The 17,023-nt window shown below is 38.7% G+C and overlaps 1 protein-coding gene across 2 annotated transcripts; it reads left to right on the plus strand.

Moving 5' to 3' along the window:
• The first annotated feature begins 477 nt into the window (after nucleotides 1-477).
• MCEMP1 (mast cell expressed membrane protein 1) lies at nucleotides 478-7,864 on the plus strand. 2 transcript variants are annotated; one of them, XM_074300869.1, is made up of 7 exons: nucleotides 478-601; nucleotides 1,747-1,854; nucleotides 5,559-5,690; nucleotides 6,207-6,257; nucleotides 6,724-6,837; nucleotides 7,047-7,121; nucleotides 7,227-7,864. In XM_074300869.1, exons 1-7 carry the CDS (start codon nucleotides 523-525, stop codon nucleotides 7,256-7,258), a joined length of 591 nt encoding a protein of 196 aa, XP_074156970.1. In that variant the 5' UTR covers nucleotides 478-522; the 3' UTR covers nucleotides 7,259-7,864. The 2 variants fall into 2 exon arrangements, with proteins under 2 accessions (XP_074156970.1, XP_074156980.1); XM_074300879.1 differs by lacking the exon at nucleotides 6,724-6,837 and having other exon boundaries at nucleotides 7,227-7,420.
• Nucleotides 7,865-17,023: the final 9,159 nt, after the last annotated feature.

Genomic DNA, 17,023 nt, shown 5'->3' on the forward strand with positions numbered 1-17,023 from the left:
ATAACTTTCTAGCCAGTAAAATTGCCCCAAAGTGGAATGGATGCTTTGGAAAGTAGTGAGTTTCCCAACTCTGTCACTATAGCAGGGCTTTTAAAACGTTTTTCACTTGTGACCCCTTTTTACCAAAAATTTTTTATGTGACCCCATATATATAGGCATATAAATTAGGTTTACAAATCAAATTTACTGATTTATTTATTATTTACTGATAATAAATTGAAATTTTGTGACTCCCAATTCAGTTATAAGACCCCATAAGGGATTGTTTAAGAATCTGGGCATTAGTGTTTGCAGATTGAATTGTCAGAGATGTCATAGAAGGTCTCCTGTTCAGGTAGAGAAGCCTCTGTGGCTTCTTTTTGGTCCCAAGAGCCTAAGCTCTTCCTCTTTCTTTTTCTACTTCTCCCCAGTAGATATCCTGAATGATTGCTCCATCCATCCTCTGACACCATCTCCTGTGATGGTATGTGGGTGGGGAGAGTGGAGTCCCACATACAGGGAAGATCGATTGTTGCCAGGACGATGGAAGGGACCGAGGATATTTATATAAATCAAGAGTTATCCCCGAAGAAGAGAGCCAAGAAGAAAGATCCCCCAGCAGGTAGCACCAATGGGTAAAAGTAGGAGTGGTGGTGGTGAGGACCAGGGAATGTCTCCTTGGAGGTTCTGATTCTAAAGAAAGAGGCAGGGGGAAACGAAAGGCCTGCAATCTGGGCCTTTGCCATGGGTGTATCCACTTGTCTCTACCTTTGCTATATACCTCTATTGGTTATATGCAGGTACCTAGAGATTTCTTTAGTCTGCTTTAATTTAAACCTCTGATTTGTTTCTTCGAGGGCTTGGGAATAACATGGGGCTCCAGGATGCCAGAAAGAAGGCATTTTAGACAGAAGGAGAGATTTGAGGTTGATGGGGACAGTGAGTGGACAGTTCTGGAAGTCATAATGACTGTGTTTCTTTAAAAATATTTACTTATGTATTCTGAACTTAAGAAACACCAAATAAAATGAACATTTCTTTTTTTTTCCTCCTGAGGCTATTGGGGTTAAGTGCTCAGAGTCACACATCTAGGAAGTATTAAGTATCTGAGATTGGATTTGAACTCAAGTGTTCCTGATTTTAGGTCTGGTACTCTATCCACTGTGCCATCTAGCTGCCCCTTAACATTTACATGTCTATATAAAAAGTAGAACAGAAAAAAGAGGATTGTTCATGAAACCCAAAACTTCCATTAGGTACTTGTTACTGTTCCTTTTAAATATATAATGAAGTCAACATATAACTTTCAAAGCTGTCCTGTTTGCCTGTGTTTTCTTCTGGGCTTCCTTCTGTTTTTTTTTTTTTTTTTTTTTTTTTTTATGTGTGTGTGTGTGTGTGTGTGTGTGTGTGTGTGTGTGCATTTAAAAAATGGCTTCAATGAAGTACTTTTCCTTTTCCTTTTTGGTGACTCTGTTGCTAGCCTTCCTTCCAACTTTGCTATCTTTAGTTTAAAAAAAGAAAAAGAAAGCCAGATCCTCACAATAAATATACATAGTCAAGCAAACCAAATTCACTTGTTGACTGTGTCTGATAATATGTTTTTCTATAGCATGAGTCCGGCACTTCTGTATCAGCCAGGATGCTTCATCAGTGATGTTTCTGAATCTTGGTGGGATGCTCAGGCTTTTCAAGGAAAGGGGGCCTGGCCCTGAGAAACATGATGCCTTGGTTCTTTGAACCTCTAAAACCCTTGTCTGGTCCCTCTAGGTGCCCATAGATTTACAGAAGATGATGGACCTGATTATGAGAACATCTCGGTGACCACAAAGACCAATAATGGTGCTCTGAAGCAACAATCAGTACCCATCCAGTGGGGTAAGGAGTATTGCTTGTCCCTTGTCTCACTTCCCCCACAACCTGCTGATCCTAGATTCAGGCTCAGTTAAGGAGGGATGGGGCATCATGGGAGGGACAAAACTAGTTAGGGTGGTGGGCAAAAATAAAATAATCCCTACTCTCAGGGAGCTTATATTTACTGGGGGAGGGTAACATAGATATAGACTTCATATATGTTTTGTATTTATGTATATATATATGTATATATATATACGTATATATACGTATATATATGTATATATATATATACATATATATATACATATATATATACATATATATACGTATATATACATATACATATACATATATATATATATATATATATATATATATATATATATATATATATATATATATATATATATATATATGTTATTTCCTCAATAGAATATAAGTTCTTTGAAGTCAGGGAGTAGTTTGTTTTTTGGGGTTTTTTTTTGCAATCCCAGGATCAAACTCAGGTAATAGCACATAGTAAGTAGGCGCTTAACAAATTAGTAGGTGAAAATAACACAAACATTATTTCTGAAATCAAGGGCACTGGCGGATGGGGGAAGGGATCAGGAAAGGCCTGATGTGGGAGGAGATGGCATTTGGACTCAGTTTTGAAAGGAGTTGGGAATTCTGAAAGGTGGATTTGAGGAAGTTTGAAACAGCCTATGCAAAGGCATGGAGGCTGGAGAGGGAATAGCCTGTACAGTCATTTTACTTGAAATGTAGAATTCAGAAGGGGTGTAGTGTATGACAAACCTGGGTAGAGCCAGATTATAAAGGGATTTAGATGCCAGACAGAGGAGTTAAGATTTGGTATGGGAGGTAATAGGCAGCTCTTGAAGCTGTGTAAAAGCACTAAATGAGGCTGATAGCTTTGTGCAACTCAGTCTCATTTTAATCCATTGGCCTGCTTTGAAAAAGAAGGATAAACAACACAACAAGATCACACCTGCTTGGAGGAAGTTTAGTTTAAGGGAATATGTGGGGAAAAGGCAAGGACGAAAATAACAGATCAGAATTATAACTTAGGAGGGTGATAAGGACTTTGCCTTAGGGTGCTGAAATTTACAGGCTACTTACAGTTCTTTCTCAGGTGGAAAGAACTGATCTTAGCCTAGTATGTCTCTAGGAAACTATCAGATGGTTTTCTGCTCTGGTGAGTTTCTATTTAGTCTGGCCTTACCCTGATTCTCTTTCCCCTACAGGTAGTGGTCCTAAGATATCCTGGGATTTTTGCCCAAAGGGAAGTTAAGTTGAGGGTTTGTTTTATGCTTATTTCATCCAACTCACCTAAGGAAAGAGTCTGAACATAGCTGTAGTATAGAGGGAAATGCCACTTAAACAAAGTCAAGAGAAATCTGGATTTGAACACTGGTTTTGACAGAAGTTACATGACCCATTTATCCTCTGGGTCTCAGTCTCTTTTATTTAAGTGGGGAAAATAACACCTGAACCATTTACTTCATAGGATTGAAGTGAAGAAAACACTTTAAACATTAAAGTAGGGTGGAAAAAGAAATTCTTGCAATTGCAGAGGGTTGGAACCTTGGAGGCTCAGAGTGGGCAGGACCTTCTAGTCCAACTCACAGCTGAAATGAAAACCATTAGCAACATTATAGGCAAGAGATCAGTGCTATCTGGCTTCAAAACCTCAAGTGAATGTTATTCTCATCTACTTCTTTCCTATTTAGTCTAGCGTTTAGCGTTTAGTTAGCGTTCCTGTTTAGTCTAGCGTTTCATAGTAGGGAGTTTTTCCTGAACTCACCTTTTATAGCTTCAAGCTTTCCTTCTCCAAAGCAGAGTAAATCTCATCCCTCATGTGACAGCCCTTTCCACCCTTTGATGTAGCTAACTAACATGACCTCCAAAGTCTTCTGTTTTCCTAAGCTAGACAGGCCTTCCTCCTTGAACTGATAGAGAAATGCAGGAAAAGCTGTGGGGAAACTGAGGAAGGAGAGATCCTTTCCAACTGGGGTCGGGAATGTCAGAGGGAGGCTTCTAGGAGGAGGTTACTCCTGAGTTGAGAATGTTTGGAGATTAGAGAATGAGTAAGACTCCAATAGATGAAGAGGGAGGGGCCTCCTGGAGACTAATGTGATGAAAGGCAAATAGATAGTGTGTGTGTTCTTGTCGGTAAATCAAGAAAACCAAGTTTGTTGGAAGGTAAAGTCCATGGGTAGAACTATTAGGAGATTCATTCCTTCATTCAATGAATGTTTAAGTGTGCAATATATTACTCTGAGGCAACTATCCCAGCTCCTATATCCACTGACTTGGTCACCAGGTCTTGTTATATTCCCTTGGGCCCCTTTAGGTCAGCCCTGAGGGAAGGGGGATACATTTTTTCTAGTGCTATAGCTCACAAGTCCCTAGCAGTGTGCTTCCAGACATGATATCAATTAATCAACCAGATGTATTGGGCTTTTAAAAAGAGATATTTTATTATCTATATGTTGTGGGTAGAAATAATTGGTACAAATCTTTTCCTCAAAGGCTGTGACACTCTTCCACAAGTATGTACAAAGTTAAGGGGAAAGTGGATCCAAAATTAGAAGTCACATTTACTCAATAAATGTAGTCGATAAACATGTATTAAGTATTTATTAATAATAACAAGTATTATATTTATAATATGTAAGTTATATATATATACATATATACATATATATAAAACAAAAAATAAATAAATATTAAAATTATTAATAAATAAGTACCTGGGGCAGCTAGGTGGTGCAGTGGATAGAGCATCAGCCCTGAAGTCAGGAGAACCTGAGTTCAAATCCGGCCTCAGACACTTAACTTCCTAGCTGTGTGACCCTGGCAAGTCATTTAACTCCAATTGCCTCAGCGAAACAAACAAACAAACAAGTAAATAAATAAGTACCTACTATGTGCCAGAACTCTGCTAAGCACTGGTGATATAAATACAAAAAATGAAAATCCTGTCCTTAAGGAGCTTACTTATTGAGGGATAACTTATAACTCTTTAAGACCATCTTAAAGAAGTCCCCTTCAGGTATGGTGTATTGATATTAGAAGTATGTTTAGAATAATTTTATATATACATAAACACAAACATACATATATACATATACACACATGCACACATATACATACCCATATATGCATCTATTTGTGTTTGATGGTAGCCATATTGAGGGCAGGGGGTAAGAAAAAAAGAAATTTACATGACAGTTTTGTTGGATATTTGAAAGGAATAGCAAGTTATGCATAAGAGATGTGTAGTTCCATTAAAGCCATCTTTTTTTTTTTTATACCATATCATAGAAGTGCTTATTTTATTCCATAAATTAAAAATAAAACTTACTAATGGTTTAAAAAAAATATGGCGTACCTTTCTTCCTGGTTTCTTTGTATACCCTTGAGTATCATATCAACCAGTTGGTTCTCGGCTCCATTGATTGATGTCTAGGTGGTCACTGGGAGGACAAGTCCCAGACCTTTTCTCCTTAGAATTTCACCAGTTCTTCCTTCGTTATGCATGAAGAGGAGGGGGAGGAGGGTTCCAAGTCTGGAGATGAGAAGAAAGCATCCTTTCTTCCTCTCCTTCCTGTCTAGTCTTCCTAAGCAGTTCCTGCTCAGGAGATAGCTGGAATATTGTCTCCTAGCTTGTTGTTCACCTGTTGGGCCCAGGGATCACTCAATTAGGTCTCTCTCATCCTCAGCCCCTGCTGCTTCAGCTCCAAGCAATTCTTCAAGACACTCCTCAGTGCACAAGTCTCTCCTGGGAATTTACCTCCTCCTGGGCCTGGCTTTCCTTCTGTGCATTGTCTCTTTGTCGCTGTTAGTGGTGAAAAGTGAGTATGAGATGAGGGAGAGGGTGGTAAAGGGGAAAGTGGAGAGGGAGGGTCATGGACCCACATCCCCATATCTGCCTGGGCTCTGGCATCCTTTCAGTTCCATCATTTCTTCCATTCTAGACCACCACCATCCTATCTGGACCTCATGTTGCACTTATTTGATCTTATCTCATACCTTTTCCCAGACCCTAACCACTGCCCCTAATATTAGCCTCTGCCCACTACCTCCAGCCTTTCTTTTTTCGCCCTCTCTTATTCTTGTTTTCCTTTTCTTTCTGACTGTCCTTTCTGTTTCTGTCTCTGTCTCTCTCTGTGACTGTTTTTTTCTCTCTTTTTGTCTCTCACTTTTTCACTCTGTTCCTATTTTTGCTCTCTCTATCTCTGTATTTTTATCTTTCTATCCCTATCTCTCTATCATTATTTCCCTATCTCACCACTTTATTCCTTCATCTCTTCCTCTGACCAGTTCCAGGCTGAATCTCAGGCTTACCTTCTCCTCTTTCTTCTTCCCAGACTCTGAATTTTCCATGCACCTGAGGAATACGAAGAATGAATTGTGGAATGGTGAGGTGGAAGAGTTGGGCAGGGGGACCTCCTAAGGCCACTAGGAGAGGCACAGGGACTGTGGGGAAAAAGTTAGATCTGAGTAGAGAGTCAGGATCCAAACTCTGGGTACCTGAGAAAGAGGGGGGAAAGGTCAATTCAACACTTTTCCTCTTTCTCTCTTGGCTTTCCTTTTTCTAAAAATGTTTCTTTCTCTCTATCTCTCCTTTTCTATATCTCTCTCTGTCTGTCTCTCTCCTCTATAGTTTCCCTCTCTCTTTTTATTTCTCTTATTCTTTATAAAAATACTAACATTTATATGGAACATTATTATTATGTTGCCTTCTCTAGTTAGAATATAAGCCTCTTGAGGGTGGGGATTGTCTGTTTTGGTTTTTATATCCTCTTTGGCTAGCTTAGTGCTTACCACTTAATAGGGACTTAATATTTTTTTGAATAAATGAATATCTCCTTCTGGATCTCCCAGTCTCTAGCATGCTCCAGAAGGAGCAGGATAATGCTCAGCAACTGAAGACTCAGATCACTGAATTAAAGAACACCACAAAAGTCTATAACATAATGTTCAGACAAATTTTAAGAGGTATCTGCTGTTCCAGTGCTGGGTGGCTGTGAGGGTGGGGGAGGGTGGAATTGCTCTGTTCTGATGTGGAGAGAGATAAAGGGCCCCAGAGATTAGAGAAAAAGGAGAGTCTGGGGTGATGGGTCTCTGGGGGAGACATCTCTGGGAGAGGTATCTCTATAGGCTGTATCTTTTCTCCATTACCTTCTTCTTCTTCTTCTTTTTTACAGACTTGTCAAACAGCAACAGTAAATTGAATTATTTGAAAAATCAACTAGAAAAACTGGAAGAGGCTCAAAGATCAGGTTCAGTGGGCAGAAATCCTTTATAGGGGAAGGGAGGTGCAAGACATGACTCCCAGGGACATATAATGGGGATCCTGTCTGATCTTGTGTCTCCCTCCCTTCCAGGACCAAGTCCGAAACGTAATTCAACTGGTTAAAAAAGGAGACCAACATATCATCTGGAAGACTGGACCTATCCTGGAGCTTTGGGAGGGTAGACCTCTCTGGCCTCGGGTCCTTCCTATGACCTGGGTGTGTTTTTGCATTTGTGAACAGAATGTAACGTGCTTTAAGGTTCTCAAAGAAAAAGAAAAATCAGACTCTGGACATCACTCCCTCTTCTCTTAGTGTGTGCTCTCCCAAGTTTAGGTCTATAAGCATGCCTTGGTGTGTATAATTATATCAGGTCTGTCTTTCTATGTCTAGGATTTACAAAAGGGGATGTACAAGAGTAGGGCAGAGACCACCTCCAGGTATAAGGTGATACATAGGCTGTTAGGTAGGTACTGGAGGAAGAAAAGATAGAAAGGTGAATATCAATGCCCAGGGGCCTCCTGGGACCTCAGTGGGGCCAGTATTCCTCAATGGCTTAACTTGAATTATTTTCTTTTCTTTAAAATTTTTCAATTTCTATCTTTTGTTTTTATACTATCTTTATTTCCCACTAATATTTCTCATGGCTAAGCTTGGTGTAGATGTCTGTGTACAATTTACATTTTAAAATGTAAAATCATTAATCTATGATATTTAATTTTTGGTCTGGACCTTTGGTTTCATTGGTGGACAGAATTCCTTGGTGAAGAAACTCTATTAATGCAAATGGATAACACACACATGACAGATCATGGGCTATTTGCTAAAGGAATAAATGACATAGAGGATAATGGAGAGGCACATGGTAGGTGTGAACAGCCTGTAACATATAACCAGTGAGGAACTCTAAAGGAGACCAGGTTTAAATGATGTCCTCAAGGAGAGAAGATGGGATGGACAGATGGATAGCCACAGGTACCTTTGTGATATCTTCTTCAAAAGTCTCCAGGATGTTAGTTGAACTGATGAAGGAACAAGAGAATAATAAGCATTTATTGAGCACCTACTATATTCCAGTTGCTGTACTAAATGCTTTACATTGTGAGATGGATGCTATTGTGATTCCTCCAAGGAGGATGGGATTTGAACACACATGTGCAAAGCATAATGAATTAGCAGTACATTGCCTTAACCACTCAGCCACTCTGATCAGCCATTCTGATCATATTGGTCTGATCAGCCATAATCAGATACACTGTAACTCGATTCTAACATAGTGATGTCATTTTGGTCTGCTTTGAAAAGACAGTAACCATTGTGATTCCTATTTTACAGTTGGGTAAACTGAGGTAGGTTTTTTTGTTTGTTTGTTTTGTTTTTGTTTTTGGCTCAAGGACATACAGCTAATAAGTGCCTGAAGCTTGAGTTCTACTGACTCTCGGGTTGATGTGCTGTCTACTACATCACCTAGCTGTGCCTCAGTTTCCACAATTCTAAAATGGGGATAATAAAAGCACCTACTTCACAGGGTTGTGAGAATCAAATGAGATATTGTTTGTAAAAGATTAAGCATAGAGGTTTGCACAGAGAAAGTACAGTATAAACACTCAGTTCCTTCCTCTTAACATTTGGTACACTTCTCTTTGTCATATCATTGCTCTATTCTGAGTTAAGGGATGGGGAAAGAGGCTTTTAAGTGGGTTAATTTAGGGCCCTTTGTTCTTCTTGTACATCCTAACTCTATCAAAAGTAAGGTGAGAGTCCCTTCCTGAATTTTTTATGAGATTTCCTCAAAGATAGTGGGGTTAGGTCTTTAGTAAGAAGAAACAGGAATTTAGTTGAATCTTGGTTTTGGAATTGAGAATGAATGAAAACTGAGGGTATTTCTCATTCAGATCAATCCAAAGGCTTCAGTCATTCAGGCAGTCAACAAGCACTTATTATGCATCTAGGAGGTGCATTGGATAGAGTGGCTGGTGTGGAGTCAGGAAGGCCTGAATTCAAATCTAGATTTCAAACATTTACTAGCTGTGTTTCTCTGGGCAAGTCATATACCCCATTTGCCTCACTTTCCTCATCTGTAAAATGAACCAGAAAAGGAATTGGCAAGTCACTCTATTTTTGCCAAGAAAATCCCCAAAAAGGGTCATGAAGAGTCAAACATAACTGAAAAACAGTCCATTCTTTTAAAGAAAAATTATAAAATTTATTTATTTTTTAATACAGGTTGCTTTATGAATTATATTGGGAGAGAAAAATCAGAGCAAGAGGAGGAAAAGCATGGGAGAGATTAAAAAACAGAAAAAAGAAGTGAACATAGCACGTGCTGATTTACAATCAGTCTCAGTTCTTAGATAATCCTTTCTTTCAAGGAACTACAGTTTAATGAGGGAGAAAACACGAGAACTACTAAGTACAAACAAGATATAGCCAGAACAATTTGGAGATAGTGCGATAGTCAACAGAGGAAAGATATTGACATTAAGGGGAATCAGGAAAGGTTTCCTGTAAAATTTGGGATTTTTATCTGAGACTTGAGGATAGTCAGAGAAGTAAGAGCTAGAAATGAGGAAGGAGAGAGTTCTGGGATGAGAGATAGTATATGAACCCGTCTGGAATCAGGAGATGGAATGTTTGGTATGAGAAGCATGACAAATGCTGACAAATGTTTAACAACCAGCTCTCTGAAAAATAAAAAATGTACCTGTGACACATTTTTATGTTTAATATGTTTTAGTAACATTTTTTTCCTCACTTTCTTAAGTTTGGATAATCAGCAAAATGATAGATCAAGTCCTGATGTGTAGTTGTTTGCTAATTTTTGAGATGTAAACATTCATACTGAAAATTTAACAATCAGCTGTGAGATGGGTCCAATAAACCCTAGACAAAGAGGCCAATATCACTGAATTGCAGAGTATGTGGTGATGGTATGATGAGTGAGAAGACTGGAAAAGCAGGAAGGAGTCAGGTAATGGGGATCTTAAAAATCAAACAGTACTGCTGGGTGGTGCCAGAGTTCACAGAACAGTGGGTTTGGAGTCAAGGAAACCTCATCTTCTGAGTTCAAATCTCACCTCAGACACTTTCTAACTGAGTGATTTTGGGCAACTAAATTAATCCTGTCTACCTCTGTTTCCTCATCTGGAAAAGGGAAATGGCAAACTATTTCAGTTTTTTTTTTTTTTTTTTGCCAAGGAAGTCCTAAATGGGGTCAGGAAGGGTCGAACACTTTTGAAATGACTAAACAACAACTCCAGGCTAGCAGCAATATCAAAGGAGAGAAGGGGGCTTCTAAGAGATGCTAGAAAGGCAAAATAAACAAGCCTTTGCAAAAGATTGAATGGAGGAGGGCAAGAGAATGAAGAGTTGAGGAAGGTACTTAGGTTGAGAGCCCAGGTAGACTGAGAGGTTGATGGTACACTCTATAGTAGTTGGAAATTTAGGAAGAGGGAGAGTTTAGAGGAAAAGATAAGTTCAGATTTGTATCTGCTGAGTTGTTTTTTATTTATGAGACATACAATTTGAGATGTCCAATAAATGGTGGGAGATCAAAGACTAGGGTTCAGGCAAGAGTTTGAGGCACCTACCATGTGCCTCTCCATTATCCTCTATGTCATTTATTCTTTTAGCAAATAGCCCATGATCTGTCATGTGTGTGTTGTCCATTTGCATTAATAGTTTCTTCACCAAGGAATTCTCTCCACCAATGAAATCAAAGGTCCAGACCAAAAATAAAGAGTTATTTGAGGACAAATAAATCTGAGATTAATTTGCGTAGTGATGATAGTTGAGACGTGGGAGCTAAAGAGATCATTATTGAGAAAAAATTCTTCCGCAATATTTCTAAAGGATCCAGAGACTGTTGTCAGTTTCCACAATGGGTTGGCATGGAATGAATGGCTTGAGATTTGCATTATTCAGACTTTCAAGATAGATGAGATCATAGTCCCAAAGTAGTATTAAATGGAACAAAAAGATACAGCTGAAATCTGGATTCCTAACTCAACTTGAAACTTCACTTTCATCAAGGGAATAAGTATTCCTCACAGCACTGTACTGAGAAGGACTAAGGGCCATTCCTCCTCAATATAATAGTCATAAATTGGCAAAATGTTTAGTTTTACCTTTTCAGGATTAACTCTATTTTGACTCCTCATGGGTCACTTCCCTACTGATTTCCAAATCCTGGAGCTTGGAAATTGTCTTGAGTGGATGAGGGTCAATGTTGTAAACTCTTTCTCTATCCTCATACTTTCCCCAAAGTTTGTAGCACCAAAAATTCACACTGAGTTCCTACTCAGGTTGCATCTTGGGAGGAATTTGTGTTTTCCATGTGTCTTGACAGCCCTAACTTCCCCAGAAACTTGGTTGCCTCAACTACAGATGACACTGAGACAAGGGGACTGTTTCCTGCTTCCATGTCATAGGCAGTGACTCTCATCCAGAATGTCCTTGTGACAGAATCTCATGTTGACTGTCCTTAGGGTCTAAATCAAATGTTCCTCTCCATCATGGTACCCTTAAGGCCCCTTGGAAAAGCAGTCTAGTTCTTCACTGACCATTTGGCAATTCCCTCTGTAGGCAATTCCTCCTGCATTTTAGGTTCTTGCCTAAGTGCCATCCAGAAAGAAATGACAATGACATTTGAAAGAATTGATCGATTAATATTTCTTAGGCATCTACTATGTGTTGGGGACTATAGCAGGTCTTAGAGATATAGATAAAAAGGATGAAATGTGGTAAGCCTTTAAGTGCTTGACATTCTAAAGGATGCATTTGTGTGTGTGTGTGCATGTGTGTGTGTGTGAAAGCAGCAGTTATAAAGTGTGAGCATGTTGGGAGTATATCTGCAACCATCCCTAAACATGAGGAGGCTTCAACTTCGTATGACTTCCAGACCAAAAGTTGAAGATGCCCATTGGTGATGGTTCTGATCCTATGTGAGCAGCCTATCTGTCTCTTTCAGGGAACATGGGAAGGATCATATGATTCTTCCACCTCATGTATAACTTTCCAATCTTTGCTTTTCCAACTCCCGACCTCTCTCTTTCCTGCTTTCCCACATCCTCAAACACCCATCAAACTTCCTAGGGAAGGAAAAAAGCATTTATTAAGCACAGACTATGTTCCAGGCACTGCCCTAAATGATTTACAAATATTATCTCATTTTATCTATCAATAATAGGGAAATAGATGTTATTGTCATCCCCATTTCACAGTTGAGGAAATTGAATTTAAATGACTTGCTCAAGATTACACATTAAATGTCTGAGACTGAATTTGAAGTAAGGGCTTTCTGGCTCTAAGCTGAGCTCTCTATATGCTACAGCTCTGTCCCTAGATTCATCTCATTTCTGTAGGGATGTTTAGGACCCTCTTTCTGTCTAGTTGGGTGATTATAGGCAAGTCCTTCATCCATTCATTGACAAAAAAAGCTTACAATAGTGAAAAAGGTATTGAGTTTAGAATTAGGAAGACCTGAACTGGAATTCCTAGCCCTGTGATCATGTGTAAATTAATTAATCTTAACCTAGCCCCAGTTTCCTTATCTGTAAAATGGGTAGAATAATGACACCGACCTCCTAGGATTGTTGTGAAGATCACATGTGATAACATGTAAAGGATGTTGCAAATTTTAAAGCATGTAAATGTTCTCTGTATTACTCATTTGTATTGAATGAGTAGGGGTGTGTGTGTGTGTTAATGCACCTGAATTTGAGAGTTCAGGAAGGGTTGGAGGAAAACTGTGTGACTGTGCCCTTACAACTTATTAGGAGAGATTGATGGAGATAATGGATTCCTTTCCTCTTTTTTTTTTTTTCCCCTTTCTGTCCCCTATTAAATATCATTTACTTAAGTTGAGGAAAATGGTGTGTAGTACACAGTTCCTCCATCAGATGGCACTGTGGCTATCCATCTGTACCTGCTCCCCCACTCATTACCTTTTTCTCTAGAACCTGTTACTGGTTGGTTGGTACCTAGGTCCACCAGAAATCTAGCTCTTATGTTCTGGAATATGCCCCACAGTTATCATGCATACAAAATCCTCCTCATCAAGTATTAATTAACATGCCCCCTCATTCATAAAACCCAGCAATTAAGTTTTTTCCTTAAAAAAAGGAATTTTATTGATATCATTTGTTTTTATAGCATCTTCCTCTCTGAATATATCCTTCTGTCCTCCCCTCCCCAGCAAACCATCCTTTGTAACAAAGAATAAAAAAAAAGAAGGGGAAGACAACTCAGCAAAACTAACCTATATATATATATATATATCAGTTGGCAATTGTACAGTACTTTGCGCTTTGGGAAGCATTTTATATGATCTCATTTGATCTTCAAGACAACCCTGCCAGATAAGTTATTACTTCTATTTTACAGATGGGGAAACTGAGTCTGCCCCTTATCTTGACATCACCTGAATCTGACATTATATGCAATTTGACAGCTCATTGCTAACAGCCGTATGATTTATTAACACAATCAGGCATCATAAAAACCAAGAGTAAAACCAAGACTTGTAAATTGCAATATGTGGTATTGTGAAGTTTGTGTTGGTTCCCCTTTTTGCCATTCTTACTTTCAGTCAGTTTGAGAGGTAGCAAAAAGGGAAAGGATTGGGTAAGTTTCTTTTTCATGATTTATATATATATATATATATATATATATATATATATAATATTTGCCATTGATTACATGTAAAAACAATTTGTAATATTTATTTAACAATTTTTTGAGTTCCAAATTTTCTCTCTCCCTCCCTCCCTCCCTCCTTTCCTCTCCTACTCATTGGAAAGATAATTGCTATAGGCTATACCTGTGTAGTCATGTAAAACATATTTCCACATTAGTCATGTTATGAAAGAAAACAGACCAAAAAAAAAAACCAACCCAAGAAAAAAAATAGTAAAAAAAAAAAAATGAAAAATGTAAAGAGAAAGTCTGTTTAAATCTACAGATTTAGATATCATCAGTTTCTTCTTTGGTGGTGGATGGCATTTTTCATCATAAGTGGGTTGAATAAGTTTCAAAGCAAGAAGTTTCCTTAACAAATACCCTGAAGAAATAGGAGGGGGAGACGATGACAAACTCGAGTTTATTTTGACCTCACTGGAATTGGATTTTAATTTGTTTTGATCAGATCCACATTCCATTCATGGGCTTGCCAGCTCTCAGTTTCTGCCCTCCACCCCCTCCCCCTTTTGGTCCTCCATTGTGGTGTAGGGCCAAGAAAGGCCTCATAGTTACTTTAGTTCTTCTTCCACTTTCCTCTTATGAAAATTCTGGCAAAGTTTGGACTAGCAGAGAAGTATTGGGGGGGGGACGTGCTGTTGATTTCACCATCCTGGCTATTGTTGCATGGCTAAGGGGGAAGCTGCACTGCCCTCTCTGCTCTCCTCTCCCTCTCCCTCTCTGCTCTTTCTCAATCTATTTCCCATCACCCCCCAATTTCAACCTCTTCCTACCTACTTGTTACTCTTTAAACATGCCCAAGTCTTCTCTATCTTTAAAAACAAAACAAATTTCACCACATTTTGTCATTCCCCTCAAATTCTTATCCTGTATCTCTCCTTCTCTCTCTCTCTCTCTCTCTCTCTCTCTCTCTCTCTCTCTCTCTCTCTCTCTCTCTCTCTCTCTCTCTCTCTCTCTCTCTCTCCAGACACATGCACACACACATATTGCATATATATGTCACACATATGTGTACACACATATACCTCTTTCTGGGCCTCAGTTTCCTTTTTTGTAAAACCTTTTTTTTAAAGGTGGTCTGCAGCATGTGATATTCTTTACTGAGACTCAGTGGCTGTAGCATATACTAAGGCATTTTTCTTATATTAAAGACCAGATGAGGCTTTAATTAATTTATCCATGAATCCTGATAATAATATTTACATTACTTATTTCCTAGTACTGCTGGGAAGAAAACACTTTGTCAAAGGATCATAGAGACATAGATATAGAGCTATCTAGGCACAGACCTCTTTCTGAATCTCAGTTTTCTTCTCTGTAAAATAATTTATACTAGGGGGCAGCTAGGTGGCAGCTAGGTGGCCAAGTGGATAGAGCACCAGCCTTGAATTCAGGAGGACCAGAGTTCAAATTTGATCTCAGACACTTAACACTTCCTAGCTGTGTGACCCTGGGTGCTGGAACTCTATCTTCCCAGAAATCAGTAGGAGTCAGGATCACTAAATGTCTTTATTCTAGATCTTTACCGTTGCCTCCAACGCCAGGTCACGAGTGTGAGTGAGCGTTAGTTCCACCACCCAAGTTTCTCTTACTCCTCCCACACAAGTCACTTCCCCCTCTTTGTTCCACCAATCAAGTCAGCACAGAACAGCTGGGGAGGGTCAACCTTCAAACAAGTTAATAGGGTACCGTCCAATTGGCAATTAGTCTCACGTGCTTCATTATCCAAGTGCATTGCTCAGTTCTAGCCCTTTACACCTGGGCAAGTCACTTAACCCCAGTCTCAGAAAGGGAAAATTTTTTTTTATACTATCTATTAATAATAAATATTTATACTATCTATTTTTCTAGACAATTGTGAAAGAAATGCTTTACAAATTTAATTTCTTCTTGAAATATGAACTCTGGCTGATATTATTATTATTAATAGTTGTAGTAGTAATAGTAGTGAACCTCAGAGACCATTTAGTCCAACACCCTATTGCTTTATTTTGCAGATAATAAAACAGTCCTAAGTTAAATGATATTCTAACAAGTAGCAGAGATAGAATTTGAACACAGCTCTCTGACTCTTGATTCATATTTTTTCTCTCACACCACAATATTTCTCTCTCAATGTATCTTCAATGCCCAGTAGTAGTATTTACATTCAGTGGAGACCTAATGTTTAGGGCTTTGCAAATCTTAAAACTTTATATAAATATCAATTACTATCATTAATAACAATACTAACCTGTGATATCCCCCAAATAGTATGTAAACTTCTTGAGATAGTTTTATCTTTATAACCTGGTAAACAGTAGGCATTTACTAAATGTTTGTCCAACTAGTAGGATTGCTTTTTGGGGGGAGATAGATTTTTGATTTCATGAATGTAGTGAATTCCCCTTGAGAAAACTCCTTCTACCAATGCAAATTGTTGGTGATGGTGGTCCTTCATTCTTGAAGAGGACTAATAATGACAGTGGTACCTATTCTGCAACTTGAAGTCTTAAAGAATATCTTAGGGTGGGGACACCTAAGTGGCACAAAAGATAGATTACCAGCCCTGACGTCAGTAAGTGCTGAGTTAAAAATCTGTTTTCAGACACTTGCTAGCTGTGTGATCCTGGGCAAGTCACTTAACCCTATTACCTTAAAAAATAAAAATAAAAAAAATGACTAGCTTAAAGCAGGGCTTCTTTTTTTTTTTTTCCTCTGAGGCTGGGATTAAGTGACTTGCCCAGGGTCACACAGCTAGCAAGTGTTAAGTGTCTGAGATCAAATTTGAACTCTGGTCCTCCTGAATTGAAGGCTGGTGCTCTATCCACTTGGCCACCTAGCTGCCCCCTAAAGTAGGACTTCTTAAACTTTTCTCACTCATTACCCTTTTTTGCCCAAGAAATCTTTATGCAATACTGTGTAGATAAGTGTATAAAATAAGTATCCAAACCAAACATTTACTGATAACAAATCATAAATTTGTAACCTCCACATTTAGTTATATGAACTCATATGAGGTGTCAACACACAATTTAAGAAGCTTTGGCCTAGGATACGATACTTTTCCTGACCCTAGTGCTAAATAATCAATATGCCTAATTGACAAGTACTTAATAATAATACCCACCCATATACATGTAAAATAATTTTTTTCCAACTCCAGAGTCTCCCCCAAGCTTTGTTCCCACACCTCCAATTGTTGAGCAAACATT

The sequence above is a fragment of the Sminthopsis crassicaudata genome, chromosome 1 (assembly GCF_048593235.1).
Source record: "Sminthopsis crassicaudata isolate SCR6 chromosome 1, ASM4859323v1, whole genome shotgun sequence".
NCBI lineage: Eukaryota > Metazoa > Chordata > Mammalia > Dasyuromorphia > Dasyuridae > Sminthopsis > Sminthopsis crassicaudata.